Source organism: Oreochromis aureus, linkage group 13 (genome assembly GCF_013358895.1).
Source record: "Oreochromis aureus strain Israel breed Guangdong linkage group 13, ZZ_aureus, whole genome shotgun sequence".
NCBI classification, from domain to species: Eukaryota; Metazoa; Chordata; class Actinopteri; order Cichliformes; family Cichlidae; genus Oreochromis; species Oreochromis aureus.
Genome location: NC_052954.1, coordinates 26,710,854 through 26,723,327, shown reverse-complemented (window position 1 = coordinate 26,723,327; position 12,474 = coordinate 26,710,854). Strand labels below are relative to the sequence as shown.

Below are 12,474 nucleotides of genomic sequence, written 5' to 3'. Positions count from 1 at the left end.
GATTTGTTTACAGATTAACAGTAACAAACCCACTAGAAGATATCCATGTCAATGTCAATTTTTGTATGAGAACATTAGGTCTTTCTGTTTTTGTTTACCGATGTTTTCAATCTGGAAGTTGAAGGTGAGCTCGGCTGACAACTTTCTGCTGGATTTCAACCGACCCTGGAGATTCACTATCTTTATACACCCTGTAGTAGGAAAAACAAAAAAAGAGAGAGGAAACAGCTTAGTAAAACTAATAAAATAAGTGTAAATAACTTCTAAATCTGAACCTGAAAAGATCCAACTACACAGTGTAAATGGGTAAGATGAGTAAAAATCTATCAGTGACTCACTGTCGAGGCAGACTAGGATCGTGTCTCTCTCTAGCTGAGTGACATGGATCACACATGTCTGTGGGGTTTCTGCAGAGGAGGAAAAAAGGCAGAGGATTACTTTGGCTCCCGTGCTGTTCCCACCAAAGAAAACTGTTATTGGTTTAACTTGACAGAGCCGGGCGGTGTTCTCACCTGCTTCTGTGAACCAGGAGGAGGTAGAGTTGGGATTGACTGTGCCAAATCGGACCACCTGGTTGAGTTCAGTTCCTTTACTGACTGCGACACAGATGAGCGGGTAGGTCTGTTCAGGGACCACCAACATTTCAAAGACCTCCAACGGACATGGCAGTGGGAAGTCAATAGTCTGTTACATAGAAAAGGAAAAAAAGTTTAGAAAGTGATGTGCTGTGTTATAGATATAATCATATAATCATTTGACTGGAATCAGCCGAGCCATTTGCTGACTGACTGGCACTAATATCAGCTGATCTGCTAGGATTGCAGAACTTGTGGCCTGGCAAAATTAACGCCGTGCTTGGTCTTTTCAAACGTTTGATCTTAAAAAACAAAACAAAAAACTGCTAGCATTGTGGAAAAATTTCTTGTGTGTGCAAATATTCATTTTCTTTTTTGTAACTGTGTAATAAAACGTGCTTAGGAAAGGAGCTTAAATTAAATGAAAATTATCTTGATTTTTGGGGAGATTCAAAACTGACCTTGATGAGCATGAACTTCTGCATTGACTCCACCCACTCCAGCAGCATGACACTTGACTGGAAGGCTCCACACAGGTACTTATGACCTGTGTATGGGTTACGAACTGCACAAAAACAACACGAGCCATGAATACATTCGCATTTTTCCTCTTTGCACAAAAATTATAATTCAGTGCTATTTTTTGTTCTGCACAAACACCACACAGGACATTACAAGATAACACGAGTTAGTTTCATGCAACTAGTCTGAATTTGATACAGTTAAATAAAGTTAGTCACAGAACATAATTAAAAAAAAAAAACAAGAAAATGGGCCGGTGTTTGACAAAAGAAAATGTAAAATCAGCATTTACAGAAACTCACCTACGCAGCACTTTTGGCACCCTTTAGTCTCTGGAATCTTATTGGACACAGCAAACTTCCTATAACCAGATAAATAAAGAAATATGATCCAAATATAGCGCTGAACTGGCACAAACTTCTGGTTTTATTGAAAACGTATTTAAAAATAAGCAGGAGTGACATTTAATTTATGTAGGGGGAAAAAACTACAAGGCAACAGAGGCCATAAATATTTCACAGCTTAGATTTTCTAGTTGTAGAGTTACCTGGGAATGATCTTATCAGGAAGCTTGTGTGTGGGAATGGCTACTGGTAACTTCTGTAACTGTCTGGCCTGTTCAAACATACCGCTTAGACTATGGGAGTACAGCTGAGAGGCTTTTCCTGCAATGAAACAGGATATAGAAGAAACAGTTAAAAGGAAATAATAGTATTGACCTATGATAGAAGCTATAAAACCATATTTGAAGAAATAAAACACATTGTATCAAAAATCATGCACTGATGATCCAATCCAAGAACAATTTCAGAGACAAATGGGTGAAAGTAAAAAGGGCAGTCAAGTGCCACAAACTTCTATCAAAACGATGTGCGACAACTCACCAGATATGGAAAGAAGACAATTGTTCATGACATATAACCAGGTACACCGCCGAGGGAAGAGCTGCAGGTGGACACAAAGTAATCTGAGCATCTCAGTGTGCCAGAACATTTAAAACAATCTGATTCAAAGACCAGTTTTATATTTACTAATCCAACACTGGACTATCTCACATGTATAACATTACAATTAATATACCCTGTTTTCAGAAAGTATATAACATTATGTTAAATTATCCGATTTCTAGTCTCACCTGTTCCATCGTTGTCTCATGTAGCTCATTGAGGTTTAATGTGTAGATTCCCTCTTCTGCTCCGAATATCAAATACTGGTCTGAAACGCACAAAAGAGCATTTTATCTGTGCTTAGTGAAAAGTGAAAACAACACCTGTAAAATAAACTTTAATAGTGCTTTCCTGTTGGTTACCTCTGGTGTCAGGGTTGATCCATGAAGTGGCACAGTGGATCTTGAGGGGACAGCCGTTGAACACCTTGGAGAAACACGCACCCATCTGGAAACGGGAGAAGAAGAAAGAAGTTCAAGATTTTCTTTTTTTAATTTAAAGGATTTGGAGACCCTGTTATTTAAATGCCTTTAGTGAGACACTCTGCACTAAAAAGTAATATTTTACAATGCTTATGTATTTGTTTTCCATTGTTTTCCAAATGAGTAAATTAATTTAATTTAATGTTTTGGACATAAACAACTTAAAGCTTTTGTATATGAACAAAAAGATCTGAATATTAAAATCCTGCAATGCCAAGAAGTCTTTACAACACTAATCCAATTAACTCAACTACATTATTTTCTCTTAAAAACAAACAAACGGAGCAAAAAAGACTAATACTTACATGGACTTTGGGTGTTGGGGGGAGACCATTACTGATTGGCTTCTAAGGAAGAGACAAACACACATTTAAAACATCAATAATACAATGACTGGATGATATATACGAGCATAACAACCTGTATATATAAAATGTATTCTCCCAGCAGACAGTCTATAGTGCACTTAAAACATGCTGTAAATTAAAGAATTGTAGCTGAATTAGCTCACTAAGCTATTAGTCATAGTTTGAAGTACACCCATCTGGTGCTTCCGTTTGACAAGTATGTAGATGAAGCTATCTAAGTGCATAACTTCTCCTACAGCACTCCTCTAAACTTTCTCAAGGGTTGAACATTGTGGAATTTATTTTTCCCCTGATTTATAATCCATTACTGACTTGGGAGATGCCCAAATTCCACTTCTTTACAAAACAGTGATGATCAGCAAGAGCTCTGACAGCAACAAAGGTCATGATCCTTCACTGGCTTTGCACTGACAAAAACACTACCCAATACATTTCACCTGACTTGGCCTTTCCTCTCCGCACTCTGCATCCTCCCTCAAGACCTCTGTGGGTCCTTGAGCCACTCCTGCATGCTTACCGGAACATCCTTCTTGTCTTTCCGTATGGGGACACTAGGTGGCATGGTGGACTGCCTCTCTGCTGGGGAGGCCCTCTCGCCATTGTGGGGCGAGTTCAGCCCATTACCTACAACAATAACGACAACAACAACAACAACAACAACAAGAGACACAACTTAGTGTGCTTGAGTCACACAGGAAACAGAGAGAGCAGGTAAGAGACAGAGAGACTGTGTGTGCGCATGTGAAGCTTTGAAAACAAAGAGAGCCAAAATAAACATGACGCATCTACAAAAACACTGGATTCAATGAGAACAATTTCATTTATAAGACTGAAGACAGCGAGGAGTGTTAATATTAAAGAGTAAACAAAAACAAGCTACTGGGAGCAGAGAGAGAGGGGGGAGGAGGGAAGGAGCAGGCCAGCAGGAAGAAAACAGAGGATCAAATATGGTCATGACCGAGGGGGAGTGTGAATGCATCACAAACTGAAGTCAATTATTGATCAGTTTCTCTCCTTTACTACCACAGCAAGTAACCAGCGAATGACAGGTAGTAAACAGCAAAAACATTTGAGCTACGCACAGAATGTTGCTTCCTGTCGTGATTAGAGCCATAACCATATCGTCAAAGACAGTTCAACTTTCACCTCAGCGTGCCTACACGATCATTCCAGCATGACTGTGTAATTCCACACTATGTTTTCAATCTACTGAACTGTTATTATTTCCAACACACCACAGTTAATATCTCTTCTACCATATACTGCTTATTAAATGTAACTTCTTACTGTAAAAGCTTCCAAAGCCCAATCAAAAAACTAGAGAAACTTTTTTTTTAAAAATATACAGGATCTACATTCTCTGTGCAAAATTAAAAGGGCAAAAATAATATTCAAAGAAGCATATCCCTGTCGATAATTCAGTCCTGAGATTAGGTCATAGGTAGCAGCAAATTTTAATTGCCCCGCTTATCCACTTCCAAGTCCAAGTCCACTTCCGAGTAACACAATAATAATAATAAAATAATTAAAAAAACCAGAGCATGACTGAGATACCCGAAATGCTCAACAACAATGCAAATATTTAAAAGGCACGCTAGAATGGGGATTTAATCACTTGCCTAAAGTATAAAACTGGATTACAAACTTTCTTTTATAAAATTTGGCATTTCTGTTACTGTTTAATAAGTTCAGTTATAATTTAAATTTGGCATCTGTAATCTAGCAAAAAGAAACATGAAACAGCAAATTTAACTAAATAAACCACTTCATTGTCAGAATGTCTACAACGGCATATTAGGGCCACTAAAGGCCAAAAAAACCCTTTAAACTCCACTGACCCTAACAGGCCGTTTTAGAAAGTGAGAGCTGACAATGCACAGAATTTTTTGTTAAAGAATCAAAACTGGACCAGTCAGCCAGGACTATGTTTTCTCCTCTTCCTTTGTCCTAAGAAGCAAGGGGGAGTGGTATAGCAGCATTTGATTGTTTGGATACAGGATTGGATGAACCAATCAGTCTTCACAAAAATGACTTTAGAGACAAACAATCATGTTGAGCGTGAGCTGATGAACGGAAGAAACAAAGCAAATAAAAACTTAAAAAAAGCATTACTGTTAATGGAATCATGGAACAAATAAATCAGACTACAAGGAGAGACTAATGGAAGACCACACAACCAATCGCAGGGGACGACAGGGTCTGCGGACACTACCCAGCTACCAAATCAGCTGCTCTTACTCTCTTTCTTTTCCTCCTGTTTTTCCTGCTCCTCTTTCACCTCCTTGAGAACCTCCCACGCCTCCTCCAGCTCCTCCTCTGTGTGAGGCGTGTGGAGCCACTCCCAGAAATGCCTAAAGCTCCCATCATCCTCTGTGGCAGAGTTTTCGACGTCTTTGAGCTTCGGGCTCTCGTTACCTAGGCTACTGCGGCGGTGGGGCGGCAGCTTCGGGGGCGGGGGACGCGGGGGGACATAGGAGGCGGGCTTGGCGGGGCTCGGCGTCTCTGGCACTGGGCAGCGCTTGATGGTCCCTCCCCCTCCACCGTCATCTTCACTGTGTGAGTGGCTGTCGTCATGTTTTTGATCCGTCTGATTATGGGGTGAGGACATGGATTTGGGCTTAAGAAGAAGGAGAAGAAAAAAAAAAAGACTGTATAAGAAATCAGTTACTTTTTTCATATTCTGAGCACTAAAATTCCTACTAGTTCAAAAATTCTGCTAACTACAGACACAGTTTTTCCTACCTTAGGAGGAAGTGGGGGTGGGACCCTTGGCCTCATGATGGTGCCTGATTTACTGAAGAATAAGAGGGAAAAATCTGTGACAAGATACTCAAGACAGCTGCAGTTTCTTACAACCAGGAAATATATGGGAAACAATAAGTATATGTTAGAATGTTAGCACTGAAACTATGGTTTAACTTGCCATTTTTAAGCTATTTATAAGCTAAGTTATTACATTCAATGCATAATTAGAATCCATAGTTTGTCTTAAAAAACAAACAAACCCAACAATTTCACTTATATGATTGGAAACAGAAAATAAAATCAGATCAGACGATTTGTAATATTTTGCGGACTCACTGAATGTGAAAGCAAAGGCTCAAATAACAGGTTTAACCACAGCCCAATGCCACTTACACAGAAACTGATATAATAGAACTGTCATGAAAGGTTAACCACGAAATATAAACTGAGACAAGAACTTTAGACAACAGTAAAACAAAGAAGGCTCAGTATGTGAAAAGTCTCTGAATAGATAGCGCTGATACTGACTAACTTTTAATAATATTTTAGTAAAAGTATGACTTTTAAAATACAAATTTATATTTAGTGTAAATAAATTAGAGTTTGCGTCTTGCTCTCATTTAAAGCACCTCTTAAAATCTTTAAAAAAAAAGAAAAGAAATAGAAGAGTAATTGCAATTATGCCTTCCGACCAGCACAATATTCAGAGACTTTATCCATGACATTTTATAAATGTTGTAGTTAAGTTATGGACAAGAACCAATCACAGCACACAAATCAAAATGGAGAGAGGCTGGGAGCCAATCACAGTAAAAATGAAGATGAGGGTACCAAGAAAAGATGTTGCAGTGATTAAGCTGAGTGGGAGACACAGAAAAAGATTACCCCCCTTAAAGAAGCTTAAAGTGTAAACTTTATCAGTACAAAACTAATCTGTGACTGAGATAGTTTACACATTCACTTAAGGGTTCTTATAAAGGTGGTAAGCCACGCATGGGTGCAGCAAGTACAAAAGCATCTCTAAAGAAAGCAGGAAGATTTGTATCACAGCACTCTTTGCATCTACTGATGCTAAACACAAGGCTGGTGATAAGGATTATGTAATCAGATTATGGCCAAAATATGGAAGCCCATTTCCACCACTTAGAAAAGTATCCACAACTCGAAATTTCGAGTTATTTTCCCGAAATTTCGACTTATCAACTCAAAATTTTGAGAAAATTAACTCGAGTAAATTTCGGGGTTAGCTCTACTAATCAGTAATCTACATGAATGATGTCATTTTCTTGTACCCGGAAGAATATGGCGCAGAGGAATGCGCACTCAAAACCAGATCGTCAACAGACTGGTGCTTTCGTGAGTACACCTGCTGATAGCAACGCCATATGATTCAGCTAATAACACAAGGATTTCATCATTTGTGAAGCCACACTGCAAATACTCAGCAATTTATGCATTCATGACTGGCTGTAATACTGGTAGCTTAGCTGTAGCATTTGTAGCTAAGGGCTTCAGCTTCCGGGTAACAAGGAAATTATGTCATTTGCGTAGATTACTGATTAGCAGCGCTACTTTTCTTGAAATTTCGAGTTAATAAGTCAAAATTACGAGTTATGAATATGAATTTTTGATACCTACACTAAATATTTTCAAAATTTAGTGTCTATGTAATCTAAATGCTCCTAACTTTAATTTTTATTCAGTAACTAAGTTGATTTAGGGACCATCCGTTGGTTGTTAAGTCTGGATGTGAAGACTTGAGCTGAGTGTTTTCGTGATCAGCATCAGTTTGTGTCCTCAAACTAAACTGGAGACTGAGAAACCAATGGACACTGTATGCTCACTGGCTACAGACTTGTCAATGACAAGCACACCCAAGTTGATCATCCTTTCTCACACTAAAAGGCTAATAAATTAATATCATACTTAATCAGTGAAACTTAATAAAGCTTCATCAAGTCTCCACCAAAATATTGTCTAATGTCTCAAAGCAAAGGAGTCAAAAGTGCTATTTTTCCATAGATTTGTATAAAACTGGAAGCCCTTTTTGGAACCAGAAGAGTCTCAGCAGAGTGCAGGTTTAAGTCGTTTCTGCATCGGCTACACTTTCTTTCTCTATATTGTTTACACAGAGTCTGAGGGACTAAATATTTTGTTCCTTTGTCTAGAGGAAATTTCCTTTTTTGTTTGGCAGGAAGATTTTGTCTTCCATTGTTCTTAAATACCTTAAAAAAAAAAAAAAAAAACCCTTGAGAGAAAAAAAATCCTCCCCCCCTCCCCCCCACCGCAACACAACAGTAACTACAAAAGCTAGAAACTGCTACAGCACAACAGGTTGCAGCCACTTTAGGAATTCAGGTTATTTTCATTTGTGCAATCACAGCACTGTGTGTTGTGGATATGACTTGAAGGGAAAATCCTATAATATAAAGCACAAAAGGCCTCTCTGACTGTGGTGGAAAATATCTGTCTAGAAAAAAGGAAAAAAAAGACTCTGGCCTGCCGCAGACATTTGGCGTTTACACTGAGGGGAGAGGCTGGATGCCAGATCTCCAGTTTTATAGGGGCAAGATAAGACAGAAGGCAGTGTGAGTACTCTCTCTCTCACACACACACACACACACACACACACACACACACACACACACACACACACACACACACACACACACACACACACACACACACACACACACACACACACAGAGCAAGAAGGCACACAGATGGCGAAGCCAGTGAAGAACAAAACAAGACAACGGCACACAAGAGGACAAGGTCATGAGCATCAGTTATCTAAAGAATGAAACTGAACTCAGGCTCAACGATCCATAGAGAACACGTCAAATCTTTAACTATAAAGTATATTTTAATGCTGTGTTGTTTGCGTGACACCTACACTTCTCCATTTATTACATTTCTACTACTGAAAGAATATATGAGGAAATATCAATAGCCTCTTGGTGAACATTTAGGGTTAGGGTTACTGTTAGTAGCTTTAAGAAAGCGTGGAAAACACAAAGGCAGCAGGCACACACACACACAAACAGGTGGCGTATGTGGCGTGATGGTGGGGTGTGCTCCATAAAGATGTGTGGATGAAACTGGCAAAGGTAGGAAGCCTTAACTCCTTTTCTTCCTTCTCAGTCTTTCCTCTGAAACAAGTGAGGGAAAGATGGGAAAAGAAGGATTTGGAGAGGCTTCCAGTTCTAAGACTGAGAGGGAACTTACTGAGTGTGAGTTTCATCATCATCTGCACCATCATCATCCTCATCCTCATCATCCCCTAAGCGTGCCACATGGCCCCTGGGAGAGGAGGTGAAGACAGGAACGGGGGGCGGGGAAAGAAAGGACAAAGGAGGAGTGGGAGAGGGGGCATAAGGAGGAGTGATCAGGGAAGAAAGGGAGCAAGCAAAGGAGATAGGGGATGACAGAAGGCGGAGGCAGAAGAGGACAGAGGAAGAAGGGGGAAGGGGAGGGAAAGCTGAGTGAAGCTTGGTTCACAAACTACTTCTGAACTCCTGACCCTGTGCAGATCTGAAAGGACTGAATAGGTTCAAATAAAAGCATGACCCAATTTTTACTGTGATCCACAAAAATCTGCAAAATGACTCATCTGAAGAACCAGGAGAAACAGTCTGAGGGCTAATTACTTCCACAACCAGACACTTCCAAACCCAGCGGCCCAGTTTGAACCATTAAGTCCTTATAGATCTACACACGTCAACAGTAAGCTTAACCTTTTAAATCATATTATATATTATATTATATCAAATCCTCAAATACTGGTAAAAGTTCTTTCATTATCCCAAGGACAGAGAAACCCAGTCTTTGTTTGAAACTCTCTCAATCCTAATGTTTTACATATCAAGAGATATTAAAAATAATTTGGCCCTTAGCATGTCTTAAAAATGGGTAAATATAACCTCTGACGAACAACAACACGTAACATATTATATCATGTCATAATTTTAATACAAAATAAGGCAAAATACCAAAGCAGTATGTGAAAGACTAAGTAGTCCATTACTGCTTCCACAACAATTAAAAGAGTGTAGGTGCTACTAATCAAATGCACTTGAATATATGATGATAAGCAAGTGTGAGCACCTTCAAAAAAGTAAACGTTTAAAAGCTTGCTAATCGTCCCAGGAGTGGATACCCCAGCAGGTTCACCCAAAGCTCAGATCATGCAAGGCTCAGAGAAACTGCAAGAAACCCCAAGAGCTTCACCTCAGGCTCAGGCTCACTCAGCCTGCATGTTAAACATCAAAAGTTCATAACACTACAATCACGAAAAGACTGCTCAAGTGTTGCTTGTTTGAAAATGTTACCAGGAGAAAACCTCTTCTTTCTCCTGGCAAAAAACCTCCAAAACAAAAATACAGCTTAGGTTTGCAAATTTGCATCTGAACAAACACAAGACTTCTCAACCAATTTTCTTTGGACAGATGGGACCAAAGTGTAGATGTCTGGCCATAACGCACAGCTCCACATTTGGAGAGATAAAAACAAAACAAAAAATAAAGAAACACATGACTTCAACGCAACGCATAAAAACTTCCATGCCCAATGATGACCCGGGCTTATTTTGCAGCCAGAGGACCTGGGCATCTTGCAGTCATTGAGCCAACCATGAACTCATTGGTATGCCAAAGGATTTTAGAATCAAATATGGTAAAGCTTGGCCACAATTAGGTCAAAAAACAGGACAGTGATCCCAAGCACAGAAGCATGACTAAAAAACAGAATCAAGGTGTTGCAATGACCCAGTGAAAGTCCAATCCTGACTGAAAAGCTGTGGTAGAACCTTAAGATAATAATATGAACTTAACAGTGGCCACAATGATGTGAGACACTGATGACGTCATACAGAAAACAACTGCTTCAAGTTATTGGTGGTAAAGGTGGCTCTAGATGGGGCGCACTTAGTGTTTCACGCACTTCCTCTGGTTTTTAACTTAGTTTTTGTTAAATAAATAATGACACATCATACATCATGTGTTGCTGTTCATCAATTTAAAACATCTGATAAGGACTAGATTATTTTTCATATTTATTTAACGTGACTATACATGTAAAAACCTCAGAGATGTAAAGTAACACTTTGTTCCCTAAAGGAGACAAAAAGACAGAAAACCTGGACGTGTTCAGCTCCAAGTAAAGCCACAACATTTTGTAGCCTTAGAAGTTTTAGCCTAGAGACAATAATGCCAACTAGTTCCTACAGCAAAGCAACCATCCAGCAGACTTGCTATTAAGATTTGCTGTTTAACATCTAAGGGAAATATTTAAGACAACTTTGACCCCGATGCCTATTAATATACAAGCTAATCTAGAGTTCAGTGAAACACATTTTTCATCTCAGACTTACTCACCGAAAGTAGCAAAGCACATAAATAGCAATCATTATATCTTGAAGAGGAATTTCTCCATAGAAAATGAAACCCAGTGGCTAAAACTCTATGTCCATATGTGTGACTGCACACATGAGAATGTGCATGTTTGTTGGTGTGTGCGTGCATGTGTGTGTGAGAGCCATGCTCTGCAGGAAACTCCTATGAAGCGCAGCCATTTCCTAATGAGAACAAAGCAAGAAGCAAGCCTGAGAGGAAATAAAACCCAGCAGAATCCAAAACGCCGAGAGCAGTGAGACAGCCTGAAGTAATTACTATAGCATTAGTTGCATGTGATTGGCCTCATTAGTCCTGCCGTTAAACAATGATTGGCTCATGGGTAGGCGTGGTTAGAGCACCAGCAGATCCAAGACACTAAATGTGGACGCCAAAGTGGCGTAAACTCACCTCTGCTGCAGCTCCTCCTGCACCGATTTGAGAAGACTCCTGTTTGACAAGTAGGAAAAAGCACAAATGATAAAACAAAAAGAAAGACAAAAGTACCCAGCTTTTGATTTTGTGTATCGAGAATAAAATCTTAGTCCTTCCCATTCTAGAGGACATTCTGCTGTGCTTATCTGAACCTCAGCTTTCTGCTTACAATGCATGCTTGTGAGCAGAAAGCTGCACACACACAGGGTTTTCAGTGTCATAAAGTTGGGACTGGTAACAGACTTTGAAATGCACAACATAAAATCTCTTCACATTCTGAGTCTCCTTATTGTCTACATCCTCGCTCAATCTAGACAAAACAAATTAAAAGAAAATAAAATAAAATGAAGGATACCTGCTACTATCAATGAAATAAAAGAAGAGAATCCAGGGGGAGGTAAATGTTTAAAAACAGAAAAGAAACAAGCCAGACTTACTTGTTTCCCCCCAAAAAACGTGATGAATCTTGACCGTATTCCAGCTGCAAATCCTACAAGACAAATTAGATTACAACTGTGACATAACACTTCATAAATGGTTCATTTATAATTACATTAACAGGCACTGTAGATCTTGGCCAACTGAGGCAGTAAACCACGTTTAAAGTTGTGGCCATCACTGAAGCCCTTTTCAGTTGCCAAATTACTGCAGACGCTGCCACTGTAGCAGCTGTGGTGACCGTTACAGCAGCCTGCTGGAAGTCACACCCACAATAAGAAGCTCTTTCACCTGAAGTATAATTCATAACCACAGACATTCACAGATGTATATGGTGAGCATATGGGTATTTATAGTTATACAGAGCTGACACTTGCTGAACTCACATTGTGGTCTAATACTACATATATTAATCATCGGGCGTTAGCTACAAAACAAGTCTGGCCATTGACACATTTAGGAAAAGGACCAATAATTAGGTGCACAACAAGTGAGTAATTTCAATTTCATCATTAAACAATGATGAAAAGGAAGTTGGAAACATCATCCTACTCATCCTGCTAATTTTTGCT

At 39.4% G+C, this 12,474-nt stretch overlaps 1 protein-coding gene across 5 annotated transcripts in view; it reads right to left on the bottom strand.

The window, feature by feature from the left end:
* The window catches only part of LOC116324866 (mitogen-activated protein kinase kinase kinase kinase 3), a 45,313-nt gene that overhangs the window by 6,499 nt on the left and 26,340 nt on the right, over window positions 1–12,474 (bottom strand). For 2 of the 5 annotated variants that reach the window (XM_031745635.2, XM_031745636.2), the window contains 16 exons: window positions 11,902–11,954; window positions 11,441–11,479; window positions 8,868–8,942; window positions 5,637–5,688; window positions 5,310–5,511; window positions 3,412–3,518; window positions 2,832–2,873; window positions 2,407–2,491; window positions 2,233–2,312; window positions 1,982–2,042; window positions 1,645–1,762; window positions 1,400–1,458; window positions 1,037–1,140; window positions 513–684; window positions 339–407; window positions 99–191 (listed from right to left, as the gene is read on the bottom strand). In XM_031745635.2, coding sequence (XP_031601495.2) covers window positions 99–191; window positions 339–407; window positions 513–684; window positions 1,037–1,140; window positions 1,400–1,458; window positions 1,645–1,762; window positions 1,982–2,042; window positions 2,233–2,312; window positions 2,407–2,491; window positions 2,832–2,873; window positions 3,412–3,518; window positions 5,310–5,511; window positions 5,637–5,688; window positions 8,868–8,942; window positions 11,441–11,479; window positions 11,902–11,954 — 1,411 coding nt within the window. The remainder of the gene's footprint in view (window positions 1–98; window positions 192–338; window positions 408–512; window positions 685–1,036; window positions 1,141–1,399; window positions 1,459–1,644; window positions 1,763–1,981; window positions 2,043–2,232; window positions 2,313–2,406; window positions 2,492–2,831; window positions 2,874–3,411; window positions 3,519–5,309; window positions 5,512–5,636; window positions 5,689–8,867; window positions 8,943–11,440; window positions 11,480–11,901; window positions 11,955–12,474) is intronic. The other 3 variants (XM_039621549.1, XM_039621550.1, XM_039621547.1) reach the window with 2 other exon arrangements.